This window comes from Salvelinus fontinalis, chromosome 19 (assembly GCF_029448725.1).
Source record: "Salvelinus fontinalis isolate EN_2023a chromosome 19, ASM2944872v1, whole genome shotgun sequence".
NCBI lineage: Eukaryota > Metazoa > Chordata > Actinopteri > Salmoniformes > Salmonidae > Salvelinus > Salvelinus fontinalis.
Window position 1 is genome coordinate 14,501,618 of NC_074683.1, and position 13,688 is coordinate 14,515,305.

General features: G+C 43.7%; 1 protein-coding gene across 4 annotated transcripts in view; it reads right to left on the bottom strand.

Moving 5' to 3' along the window:
- Positions 1 to 4,803: 4,803 nt before the first annotated feature.
- hecw2a (HECT, C2 and WW domain containing E3 ubiquitin protein ligase 2a) overlaps positions 4,804 to 13,688 on the bottom strand; it is a 39,309-nt gene continuing 30,424 nt past the window's right edge. For 3 of the 4 annotated variants that reach the window (XM_055870898.1, XM_055870899.1, XM_055870900.1), the window contains exons 16-30: positions 12,695 to 12,829; positions 11,946 to 12,048; positions 11,102 to 11,198; positions 10,894 to 10,977; positions 10,668 to 10,753; positions 10,257 to 10,377; positions 9,701 to 9,814; positions 9,396 to 9,548; positions 9,102 to 9,200; positions 8,606 to 8,735; positions 8,246 to 8,392; positions 7,553 to 7,667; positions 7,206 to 7,291; positions 6,785 to 6,897; positions 4,804 to 5,125 (exon numbers count right to left, since the gene is read on the bottom strand). In XM_055870898.1, the coding sequence (XP_055726873.1) occupies positions 5,014 to 5,125; positions 6,785 to 6,897; positions 7,206 to 7,291; positions 7,553 to 7,667; positions 8,246 to 8,392; positions 8,606 to 8,735; positions 9,102 to 9,200; positions 9,396 to 9,548; positions 9,701 to 9,814; positions 10,257 to 10,377; positions 10,668 to 10,753; positions 10,894 to 10,977; positions 11,102 to 11,198; positions 11,946 to 12,048; positions 12,695 to 12,829 (1,695 nt within the window). In that variant the 3' untranslated portion in view covers positions 4,804 to 5,013. The remainder of the gene's footprint in view (positions 5,126 to 6,784; positions 6,898 to 7,205; positions 7,292 to 7,552; positions 7,668 to 8,245; positions 8,393 to 8,605; positions 8,736 to 9,101; positions 9,201 to 9,395; positions 9,549 to 9,700; positions 9,815 to 10,256; positions 10,378 to 10,667; positions 10,754 to 10,893; positions 10,978 to 11,101; positions 11,199 to 11,945; positions 12,049 to 12,694; positions 12,830 to 13,688) is intronic. The other variant, XM_055870901.1, reaches the window with a different exon arrangement.

The following is a 13,688-nucleotide window of genomic DNA, read 5'->3' on the forward strand; positions in this document are numbered from 1 at the left end:
ATGAATACTGTCTTGGTAAATAGTGTGGTCTACAGCTTATCATGAGATTCTCAAGGTTTTGCTCGCCTGAGGTAGAGTCTTCCTTAGATTTCATGCACCAGCTGTTGTTTACAAATATACATACTACACTACCAAAAGTTTGGGGTGACCTTTAAATGTCCTTGTTTTCAATGAAAACATACATGAAATGAGTTGCAAAATGAATAAGAAATATAGTCAAGACGTTGACAAGGTTATAAATAATGATTTTTAATTGAAATAATTGTGTCCTTCAAACATGGCTTTCGTCAAAGAATCCTCCATATGTAGCAGTTACAGCCTTGCAGACCTTTGGCATTCTAGTTGTCAGTTTGTTGAGGTAATCTGAAGAGATGTCACCCCATGCTTCCTGAAGCACCTCCCACACGTTGGATTGGCTTGATGGGTACTTCTTACGTACCATACTGTCAAGCTGCTCCCACAACAGATCAATAGGGTTGAGATCCGGTGACTGTGCTGGCCAGCTGACTGCTTCTTCCCTAAATAGTTATTGCATAGTTTGGAGCTGTGCTTTGGGTCCTTGTCCTGTTGTAGGAGGAAACTGGCTCCAATTAAGTGCCGTCCACAGGGTGTGCCATGGCGTTGTAAAATGGAGTGATAGCCTTCCTTCTTCAAGATCCTTTTTACCCTGCACAAATCTACCACTTTACCACCACCAAAGCACCCCCAGACCATCACATTGCCTCCACCATGCTTGACAGATGGCGTCAAGCACTCCTCCAGCATCTTTTCATTTTTTCTGCGTCTCACAAATGTTCTTCTTTGGCATCCGAACACCTCAAACTTAAATTTGTCTGTCCATAACACTTTTTCCGATCTTCCTTTGTCCAGTGTCTGTGTTCTTTTGCCATTCCTAATCTTTTCTTTTTATTGGCCAGTCTGAGATATGGCTTTTTCTTTGCAACTCTGCCTAGAAGGCCAGCATCCCCGAGTCGCCTCTTCACTGTTGACGTTGAGACTGGTGTTTTGCGGGTACTATTTAATGAAGCTGCCAGTTGAGTACTTGTGAGGTGTCTGTTTCTCAAACTAGACACTCTAATGTACTTGTCCTCTTGCTCAGTTGTGTACCGGGGCCTCCCACTCCTCTTTCTATTCTGGTTAGAGCCAGTTTGCGCTGTTCTGTGACGGGAGTAGTATACAGCGTTGTACGAGATCTTCAGTTTACTGGCAATTTCTCAAATGGAATAGTCACAGTGAAGAGGGTACAGTGTGGACAGGAGCCAAGGGAGGCTGACACTTCCTGGCCATGTTGCAGCTCAAGGCAAGCGGAGCACACCAAGTGGGTGTCTTTGGCCGATATCTTGTTTCCACAGGTGCAGATTCGTGCCAGGAGCTTCCCCTCGTTTGGAGTGGGAGATGCATTTGTTGCCATAGCTGGGATGCTATGTTTTAGCTTTCACTCTGTGGCACTCGAATGGCCGGATATCGTTTCCAAAATGACAGATTAGAAAAGATAGCTTAGTGTAGCTATTAGAAAATGTTTTTAAGTAAAACCACAAAAGCTAGTTAGCGTGGTGGCTAGCTTGCTAACGAATTGTTACTTTGTTACTGTTGGGATACAGCCAAACGTTGTCGTGAACGAGGTAGCCGTGTCACAGCTATACCCATTCCTCCCGCTAAGAATTTTCCTCTATGGTGAAAGAAAAGGAAAATTGCCACCACTGCACAGTCCAGAGAATCAGGCCCGGCGAGTGAGTTCTAAGCTCACGTCTGTGAACAGTTTAGCTAACTCTGGAAAATGCAGCCGTGTCGAGGTAAGCTTTCTGATGAGAAGCGAGAAGAGGTGTTTCAATGAATCAGAGACGCTGCATCTGACCTTTTATAGTGTAGGAGGGACACCCTTCCCCGACGCACACGTCTCGACGTCCAGCCAATCATAGCTGGTGTAGTTTAGCAAAGATTTCTGAAGAATACGCTGGGGGCGTATCCCATAAGTGAAATACTGAAACGATTACTTGAAAGAGAATAACATTGTGTTATCTGATCACAGAACAATTGTCTCCCTAGGACAGGGTCATTCTGACATGCATTGCACAAAAAGCTGAACACCATTGATCAGCAAAAAAACATACTTTGCCTTTGAATTGTTTAGTTGGGCCTGGGTATTTTCATATTAACCTATAGATGTTATTTGTGGAATGCACAGTTAAAATAAGATGTGTTTGTTTATTTCTGCAGAAAGAAATATATAGGATAGAAGGAGAGATATTCTCTATCTTATAGAACAGAAAACCATGTCCATTCTATGCTGTAGATCTCCATCTGCTGCTCTCTAAGCGTTGGGCCCACTAGCTGAGCCCCTGGTTCATCTCTCAAAAGATACACAGAAAGAAAACACGCATTCATGTATCGCTAATTAAAACTTGACATTTGTCAGTCTTTTAATACAATAATGGTGGTGAAATGGAGAGATACAGGAGCTTTTGCATAGAGTGTAGTTCTGACACAGATGTCCAATCCTATTGGTAATTGATCAGCCATGGGGATTGGTGGTGGCGGTGAGCTTTGTCCTCATTGGGTGAGGAGCAAACTGACTTTATTCTTATTTGGACATTTGCAGCAGAAGAAAAATCCTTAGCGTGGAAAACGTATTGATTGGCAGAAATGTTTTAAACCCTGTTGTGGGATACTGGGCATGCCATGAAGCTGCCCCTCTAAACTCAAGGGGAGGTGTGGCCGAGGCTGGGGTCATTCCTAATTCTGTCAACCTGACAGAATTAGGGAGACATGGTTGACTATGCAAGCCCCAAACCTTTGGTACATTCGGTGCAAAATATATATTTACACACACCCAGAACAGGTGCAGACATACATGTACACAAGGATGAGACATACAGGACCAGCACACACCGTGTGGTTCTCTGTGTAGCCATGAACCATGACCTCTAACCTCTGACCTATCATCAAGACAGGTGATCTCATGAATGTAACAAAAACAATTCCCTTAATGTGTGTTGCCATAGTACTTCGGTAACACGAGTCATAACCCAACATATAAACAAACATAATGCTTATAACATTTCACAATTGTGAAGCCATAAACAATGTGGCACAAAACCTAAATATTTATTTGACCGCGTCCACCTCACCACGGACACATTTATAACGCATGATAGCAGCATACCCTACAGTTCTTATCTGGCTCCTCCCGCCCTTTTCTCAACATCGATAGCGATATCCTCATGCAAAAGCTATTAAGGTCAGACTTGTGTTGCACTATTTCGGCATGCAAATATCGAGATATAACACAACACCATCTAGGGGTCCCGGACTCAGTGCAGCTCACAGAGTTGCTTAGATGGACCTTGCATGCAGTTTCAAGCCAGGCTGAGATATGAAGGCTTCCTCCACAATGCATCACAGTGGGGCTTCCAGCCCGGGTTGTCTGTCTAGCTCGCACAGACCTCTGTACAGTAGTTGTAATCATGCGTACACACATAAAAAGGGTGTGTGTCTGTGTACACGTGTGTGTGTGTGTCTGAATGAGTCCGTTGGGTAGGCGTTATGCACTGAGAAATCCAAAACCAGGATGAACACGTGCTTTCAAAAGATCATAAGCATCTGTGTAGGTGTGTAGTGTCTGTCCCGAGCTTATAGATGCTTCCATAGCTGTGTGTACGGTACTGAAGTAATAAGTACCATATCATGTGCTGCCCTCGTGTTTGTATCCTGGAACTATTTTAGAATACAATTAAGAGTTGTAGCTCTGTTTTTGTTGTGTGTAACACACCTAAAGCCATTTGAATGTTCTTTTGACCGACCAAATAAACATTACAAAGTCTCTCGTTACAACTTTTCGGCTGTGACCCAAGAGAAAGAAATGGGTGCGCCCCACTATCGGGTCCCCAACCAACCCTCCTCAAAACACTGAGTGAAAGTGTCTCTCATAACAAGGCACGTGTCCGGTGCCACTTTCAGTCTTGGCTTCCATATTCCACAAATTTTAGGTGATAAACTTCCTGGTGCGGCTCCGGTGTTTATTTTTCTTTGGCCGCAAAGGCTCCTCAGTCCTCCTGCTACTGCAAGCCAGAGGTGCTGAAGTTTCATACATTCAGTCTTTTATGTGATACATTCATCAGTTCAGTGGATGGGAGGCAATATCATTAGTGAGAAATAGAGCCGTGTTAGGCAATGTCTCAGTGTGTGTGTGTGTGTGTGTGTGTGGAGCTACATATGTGTATGAGAAAGTGCATCTCATTTATTTCTGAAAAAGAGTGACCCTACAATTGTATTCGTTATCGTGAGTTAGTGTGTGCCAGTTTTAGAGCCTTGCTCATGTAGTCTAGCATAAGAAGACAAGTACAATGTGTTTTGGAGTGAGTCAATGCCTTTGGTGCACCTTAGGAGCTGTGACATACAATTTAATCCCCTCAGAAAAGAATCATGAGAGTCATCTTGAAAGTGTGTGAGAGTGAATGAGTGTGTGTTTGAAGACAAGGAATTAGTCCATGATGTAATATAGTGTACATAGTCTCCAGTCCCAGAGTAGAAAGATACAGTTCCGAGGTCCAGAGCAGGGGGTCAATTCAGGAGGAAGCATAGGGTATTAGGAAGAGGTGTCTCTGGACTTGAAGGGCAGGCTGAGCCCCTGTAGGAAAAAGGAGCTACAGTAACCAAGGCCAATAAACAGATAAGAGATACAGCACAAGTGTGGTTGTTGTACACAGGAATCAAATGGAGGGCATCAGTGCAGGTAATGGAACAGTAACGTGATTCCAGGAAGTGTGGGATCATGGAGGCGGGAGGTATAGCCAAGTCGGGGGGGGGGGGGGGGGGGGCAAATTGGGATTGTCTTGGTGGTGAAATTGTCCCCAAAAGTTTTGTTGCTTCTCCAAAATGATCATTTCTGGTAGATGTCTATTCAGTTTCCATTGTGTACTGTGAGTACTGTCTCGCCTCAAGCTAAGGTGATTTCCTCTCCACAATTGTTCTTCCCCAATTCGACCCCTGGCTGTGGCAGCCATTTTGGAGAGTTTACTCCAGGCCAAAGGTGCTGGTTTCCTCCACGGCTGTCAGCATCTTCTCATAGAGCATGGAGAACGAAGGGTACGGTGGGAGGTCCAGACGGTTAAAGCATGTGTGAGCCCTGTAGAGAGAGGCAGACCGATAATGAGAGGAGCGCACTGACAGAAGCGCATAATATACAGTCGTGGCCAAAAGTTGAGAAATGTTAATATTCATTTTCACAAAGCTTGCTGCTTCAGTGTCTTTAGATATTTTTTTCAGATGTTACTATGGACTACTGAAGAATAATTACAAGCATTTCATAAGTGTCAAAGGCTTTTATTGACAATTACTGTACATGAAGTTGATGCAAAGAGTCAATATTTGCAGTGTTGACCCTTCTTTTTCAAGACCTCTGCAATCCGCCCTGGCATGCTGTCAATTAACTTCTGGGCCACATCCTGACTGATGGCAGCCCATTCTTGCATAATCAATGCTTGGAGTTTGTCAGAATTTGTGGGTTTTTGTTTGTCCACCCGCCTCTTGAGGAATGACCACAAGTTCTCAATGGGATTAAGGTCTGGAGAGTTTCCTGGCCATGGACCCAAAATATTGATGTTTTGTTCCCCAAGCCACTTAGTTATCACTTGCTCCATCATGCTGGAAAAGGCATTGTTCATCACCAAACTGTTCCTGGATGGTTGGGAGAAGTTGCTCTCGGAGGATGTGTTGGTACAATTCTTTATTCATGGCTGTGTTCTTAGGCAAAATTGTGAGTGAGCTCACTCCCTTGGCTGAGAAGCAACCCCACACATGAATGGTCTCAGGATGCTTTACTGTTGACATGACACAGGACTGATGGTAGCGCTCACCTCGTCTTCTCCGGACAAGCTTTTATCCCGGATGCCCCAAATCCCTGTACCTTTTGCAGAATATCAGTCTGTCCCTGATGTTTTTCCTGGAGAGAAGTGGCTTCTTTCCTGCCCTTCTTGACACCAGGCCATCCTCCAAAAGTTTTTGCCTCACTGTGCATGCAGATGCACTCACACCTGCCTGCTGCCATTCCTGAGCAAGCTCTGTACTGGTGGTGCCCCGATCCTGCAGCTGAATCAACTTTAGGAGACGGTCCTGGCGCTTGCTGGACTTTCTTGGGCGCCCTGAAGCCTTCTTCACAACAATTGAACTGCTCTCCTTGAAGTTCTTGACGATCCGACAAATGGTTGATTTAGGTGCAATCTTACTGGCAGCAATATCCTTGCCTGTGAAGCCCTTTTTGTGCAAAGCAATGATGACGGCACGTGGTTCCTTGAAGGTAACCATGATTGACAGAGGAAGAACAATGATTCCAAGCACCACCCTCCCTTTGAAGCTTCCAGTCTGTTATTCAAACTCAATCAGCATGACAGTGATCTCCAGCCTTGTCCTTCTCAACACTCACACCTGTGTTAACGAGAGAATCACTGACATGATGTCAGCTGGTCCTTTTGTGGCAGGGCTGAAATGCAGTGGAAATGTTTCTGGGGGATTCAGTTCATTTGCATAGCAAATAGGGACTTTGCAATTAATTGCAATTCATCTGATCACTCTTCATAACATTCTGGAGCATATGCAAATTGCCATCATACAAACTGAGGCAGCAGACTTTGTGAAAATTTATATTTGTGTCACTCAAAACTTTTGGCCACGACTGTACACGCACTGCATACACACTAATTTATGTGCACACATCTCACACACACACACACGAATAGCTCATATAGACAGGTAGGCAAACATGGACAGACAGAGGGGTGTACTATACCTGGGTAAGGAGGTGATTTTGCCCCACTTCTCCACACAGAACCTCCGTGGTCCATTGCTACCTCTGAGGGAGGCAAAGCCCTCATAGGGAATACTGGAGGTGCCTGTCACAAACTAAGGAGACATATACAATCCCCGTTTAGGTAACATTTTATTTTACAGTGCCTCGTGACCAGGTATTCGCTGACAAACTACATGTTAACAGGGCAATTATGTCAATATTACTCCAAATTATTTATCGGTCACTAGGGGATTCATTGTACCAGGAAGTTCCAAATGTTACCAAATAATATCACCTTCAATACCAGATAAATACCAGTGGTAACAGGGCTGAACAATAAAGAGTTAGCAAAGTTAAGACTGGGGAGCTCAGCCTTTCGTCAGTATCAAAGTCTATTGGAGTGTCCCTTGAAAAGTAGTACCTGCAGCAGTCGGAGTCTCTGCTCATTGTTGAACCTCTCCACTGCTGCCCAGAACCAGCGGATGACTATGTGGTTGTCATGGTAACCTGGGGAGAAAGATGAAAGGTGTACCGATCAGCCGTAGACCAAAATAAGCCTGCTGTTCTTAGAAGCACAATCTGTAACAAAAGTGTTGCCCGGAGCCAAGCAGTAACACCTGATTCCAAAGTCATGATCTAAATCTTTAAAGACTAACATTAGATGATTAATATAATCAGGGGCGTTACTACTTGGCTGGAAAAAATGTGCCCCCACACCATCTGACTCTCTGAGGCTAAGACTGCCCCCCACTGCTCCCCTGTCTCTACCTCCTCTGTACTCTGTGTTGTTCCTCCAGTCGGCCAGGTCGATCTCTGCAGTGCCAGCAATCACCAGCTCCAGCTCTCTGGCATCAAACACAGACACCAGCCTCACGTCCACCACCTGACCAACACATGTCACAATTCTGATACATTTTCTATTACAGAGACATTACCACCTGGCCAATACATATCACAATACACAATACTAATATACTAATATACTAATATACTCCTAATACATTACTAATATACTCCTAATATACTAATATACTCCTAAAACATACACTAATACAATATACTCCTACCACATTAATCGTTATTGGCATGCATGATTATCTATTTCAGATAAATAACCACTTGCTGCATCATTATTTATTACACAATACCTGACGTAGCGCTGCATCATTATGCAGATACAATGCCACTTGACCAATACATATGACAATGATGGACCATTATCAATGATGTGTGTGATGTCATAGGGCCCTGTGTTATGTGCAACTATGTCACAACCTGGATTTGAACCTTTATTTCAAGCTTTTTCATCAAACTGTCCCCTTTTCTTTTTATGTCAGATGTTCCAGCACCATCCTCAGACAATTGCTTAGATTTTGCTGTAATTCTCATTTCTGGCTAAGGCTTAAAATACAGGATAAAATCTTGCTATGTCACATGATTGCGCAAAACACAGGGCCCTACCTCATAGAAGCCTCGCACCAGGCTCTCAGTCTGCTGAGCCACACCCCTTTCGATGCGCCACTTAACCATACGCTCGATGTACTCCTTCTTATTCTTCTCTGACACTGGAATACCTGCACCGCCTGGCTTCAGCTCTCTCTCTGTGATCTATAGGGCCGTAAAGATAGAAACACAATTTAGGGTGAATCCTACCTTACCATTGACATCAACGAATGACTAAGTAAAGTCAGGATTCACCCCCAAATACAACACATTGCAACAAGCAATTACATATCAAATGCAGGGTAGTGTATGTAGTCTAAAATGATTGAAGATACATACAATACATGAATTATTCAATACACAAGCATACACACACACCTGCCCGAAGACCTCCTCGTTGACGGTGAAGGTGAGGTCCAGCATGTCCTCGATGTCGTTGTCCTTCATCCACTGTAAACTCTGGTGGAACTCCTCGTCCAGGAACTCCAGGTCACTCAGGTCACACGGGCTGTAGGGGTCAAAGGTCAACAGAGGTGAAAAATGTATCTCATAACTAAGTCTTATATTCACATTTTAGTAATTTAGCATGATGTTTTCCAGAGTATATATCAACCACATAATGAAAGCATGGTAACTGAATAACTAAAAAGTCAAATCAACCTAACCAAATCCTATCTGTTCAGCTTCTTCCAGTTCAGTAGTTACTACCTAAAAAATAGTGAGGTGTGTATTTGTCATATAATTTATTTTATGCTAAAGCATAACTGGCAATTTTCCAGGGTGGTTGCATTGTCAAACCTATACAAATGTGGTGTTCATGGTGATAGGATCCATATCCATTTGCAAGCTAAGTGGACCTGATTGAGACACTTACATACGCAGCAGGCCCTTGTAGAACGGGCGGGTAAAGAAGGCATCCAACAGATACTGGTGGATCAGAGCCAGGCCCAGGATACGCCCACTGAAACGAAACCTGGAAGAGAGCAACATTGCTAGGTGCAATACAGTACAGTATGTACAGTATACAATGACAAGTCAGATGTTATCATAGGTCTATCTGCGTCTTTGTTCCTTATTTTATCTACAGCATGTCTGTCTTCCTAAATCCGACCACCCGCCTGTCCATCCATCCGTCTAACCATCATGGTAGTGTAAACTTGTCACTCACCACTCGTGATGGTTGTCCACGAAGGCAGACATGGGGCTGATCTGCACAGTGTAGGTGTCGTTGGCGGAGTACTCAAACAGACCGTAGTAAGGGTTAAACAACTCCCTTGACACCAAGAAGAAGAACTCCCTCGAAGGGCCGCTGTAGTCCAGCCTATAACACACACACGTTTCATAAATCATGTATTGAGATTATGGGAAATAAACTATGTACACAGAGACAACATAACAATCGATGCAAATGAGCAAACTTAAGGTAACGAGTAGAAAATATTAAAAGACCTAAACCACAAAGGCAACACTCACCCTTCCTCTCCCACAAAGCTGACATACAGCTTACTCCTCTGCAGGTCTTTGCGGGAGTAGCACATGATCTGATTGAAGGCATCCTCCAACAGGTGATCTCTGCGAACGATCAATCTGGAAGAAGGAAAAACAGCCAGACAGTCATGAACGAACGCACAGCACACGCACACACAGTTTAGGAATGAACAAATCTAATTTTATTGGTCACATAAACATATTTAACAGATGTCATTGCGGGTGTAGCGAAATGCTTGTGTTCCTGGCTCCAACAATGCAGTAGTTCCTAACAATTCACAACAATACACACAAATATAAAAGTAAAATGGAATTAAGAACTAAATCAATATTAGGATGAGCAATGTCAGTGGCACTGACTAAAATACAGTAGAATAGAACAGTATATACAGTATATACATATGAAATGAGTAAAGCAGTATGTAAACATTATTCAAGTGACTAGTGTTCCATTATTAAAGTGACCAGTGATTCCATGTCAGAATACTGCTGAAATTTAGCAGTTCTCTCAACCTGTTGAATGACGTCATCAAGTACTCACTTGACTTTCCCAGGTCCCTGGCCATAGCCCTTTGTCTGCAGCTTGCGATAGAAGTTTCTCAGTTTGGCCTCAAAGTCACGTTTGTACGGGGCAGGGGCACGTGCATTAGCTCTCTGAGTACCTGAGAGAGGGGCGGGAGGAGGAGGAAGAGGAGAATGAAAAATAAACAAAAAAATACACAAGTTCCTCAGAATATCATAATTGTATCTCACTATTACAACTTTTATTAGCATAGAATTGGTTCAGAAAAAACCCACTAAACTTCACTAATTGAGAGCGCTAAGCAACTTTTACGGCTCAAGGCTTTTTCTCATTATATTGCCCTTCCTTGGATGGATAGTTTCGATTAGAAGCAAGACTAAGGGAAGAAGGGCATGAGGAGAAAATATATGTGTGTGTGTGTGGTCTCACCAGGGGAGCTTTGAGGGGAGGAGCAGTAGCTAGGGTGCAGTAAGGCAGCAGGTGGCACATAGGACATGACCTCCTCATCAAACAGGCTAAGGGAGAGAGGAGTACTTAAATTCTCACTCTCACACAGACAGACATACACGCAATACCTTCTCGTACACACAAACATACGCCAAACACCAAATCACAAACAGACATTAGCACATAAAGACACAAAGAAAGGTCCCACCTGAGCAAAATGACTAGGTCAGCATCGCTAGAGAGACGAGCAAGCCCAGAAACACCCTCGCTGCGAATGAACTGTAACCTTTCCCTGCAGACAAACACGTTAACATTCGTCATACTGCTGTTTGGCATAATCATAATACATTTAGGAGGTTAAGCTTAAGGGGTAAATATCTGATTAAAGGGTTCCCATGGTGATTGGGGTGACCTACTTGAGTGAGTGGTTCCTGACGAGTTCTGGTTGCCTCTCCTGCAGGATCTCAATGATGTTGGGTTGCCGTAGAAACGCCACAATCTTGTCATTGTAGGCTGGGGAGAGACCCGTGTAAATATCAACATTACTGTGTCTATTAGTGCATAAGTTAGCCCTGTATATAGCATGTGTGTGTGTGTGTAATAAGTTTAAATAGAGGGTGCTTATATTCTTCCTGTTTCCCTGCATGTACAAGTGGGTAACCTGTAGGAGCTTGAGGCGTGAAACGGACATGTTTTTTGCATATCCCAACTCCCTTGAAACACCCTCAGAGTGGGGTCATGGCCAGGGACCCTTGGAGCAATTAAGGTTAAAGATGCACTATGCAGAAATCGCTCCGCCATTTCCGGGTTGCTAAAATTCTAATAAATAGCCTCATTTCAGTTTTGTGACAAAACAAGCAGTCATTGTGCGGTAAATCATTGTACCATCTAAACCGCTGTGAAATAGATTTTCCATAATCAAAATATTGTATATTCAGCTGTTTTGAAGCTGGTGTACAAAACCGAAAGTACAGCAAAAGACAAAAGAAACTACTTCAGAACGGGAAGCATAGAAATAGCACACATAGATCTACCGCTTCTTGACTTGCTTTCAATGGGAATGGAAGACTATAACTCATGTTTCTATGTGAATTTGGTCATATACCAAATTGTAGCTTTAAGTGGAGCAATTAGGGTTAAGTGCCTTGCTCAAGGGCAGAATTTTCACCTTGTCTGCACAGGGATTTAAACTGGCAATCTTTTGGTTACTGGCCCAACACTAACTGCTAGGCTACCTGCCGTGCATGCGTGTGTACTCACCCACAGGCACCAGGTCCTGGTATTGATTGCGAGTGGACCCACTGAAGGTGCTGGAGGGGCGGGGCATGACAGGTGGGTTGGAGTTTCGCGTGTCATCTACCACCTGCAAGGGGACACTCCGAGTCAGGACGGATCCCTCTGCTGCTACCAATTGACACAATCAGGGAACTCCCAGCCATAAACTCAGCATTGTCATTGTTTCTATTGAAAACCATACTACTTACACCCATTTTAGGAACCAATTTAATCTTTTTGATACATTATGAATTTTTGTCCATTCTATTAACCTAGTATTAGTCTTGCTATAAGCATTATGATTGATATTGGTCTCGTTAAACCAGCTAAAGTCTTAGTGATGATCACAGGCCAGTATTCCAGTGTGTCAGTAGTGCAGTGGGTGTAATAGACTAGATTTAGAGCTGATCTCAAACTTGTATTAGTGGTGCAGTAGTACAGCAGTTTGCTGCATTCACATAGTCGACTTAATACGGCAAGATGAAACCAGATGTAACATTTTCAGCAAGACAATGGCAAATTCTGATGAGACCGATGGACAATATCATCCACTGTAGCGGTATTTTCTTTTTTGGATGTTAGTTGGCATGTTCTTCAAACCAGCTATATGAATTCAAACACGCCAGGCAAACTGCCAAGCCACATGTAGGTTAGTCCACTTGTTAGCATGCCGTCATGCAGTCCGGTCAGACTTTTTTTAAGTGGCCTGTGTGAATACAGCTGTAGTCTCTCACCTCGCCTGCGCTGTGGCTGCGTTGGCGGCTGAGGTGCTGGCGGTGGGTCAACAGGCCAGTGGAGCGTGCACTCTGAAGGGGGAACCGCGGGTCGATGAAGGTTGTGGAACGACGATTGTGATCCACAAAGAAGGGCTGTGAAGACACACAGCCAGCCACGTACAGTAAGATAGATAAAGAAACTACAGTATATGCATGCAGGTGTACATACAGTACCAGTCAAAAGTTTAGCCAAACCTACTCATTCAAGTGTCCTTTATTTTTACTATTTTATACATTGTAGAATAATAGTGAAGACATCACAACTATGAAATAACACATATGGAATCATGTAGTAACCCAAAAAAGGGTTGATCAAAATATACTTTATATTAGAGATTCTTCAAAGTAGCCACCCTTTGCCTTGATGACAGCTTTGCACACCCTTGGCATTCTCTCAACCAGCTTCACCTGGAATGCTTTCAAACAGTCTTTTCAACAGTCCCACATGCTGAGCACTTAATCCTTCACTCTGCGGTCCAGCTCATCCCAAACCATCTCAATTGAGTTGTGGTCGGGTGATTGTGGAGGCCAGGTCATCTGATGCAGCACTCTCCTTCTTGGTCAAATAGCCCTTACACAGCCTGGAGGTGTGTTGGGTCATTGTCCTGTTCAAAAACAAATGATAGTCCCACTAAGCGCAAACCAGATGGGATGGTGTATCGCTGCAAAATACTGTGGTTACCATGCTGGTTAAGTGTGCCTTGAATTCTAAATGAATCACAGACAGTATCACCAGCAAAGCACCCCCACACCACCTCCTCCATGCTTCACGGTGGGAACCACACATGCAGAGATCATCCGTTCACCTACCCTGCGTCTCAGGAAGACAAGGCGGTTGGAACCAAACATTTCAAAATTTGGAAACATCAGACCAAAAGGACAGATTTCCACCGGTCTAATGTCCATTGCTCGTGTTTCTTGGCCAAAGCAAGTCTCATCTTATTATTGGTGT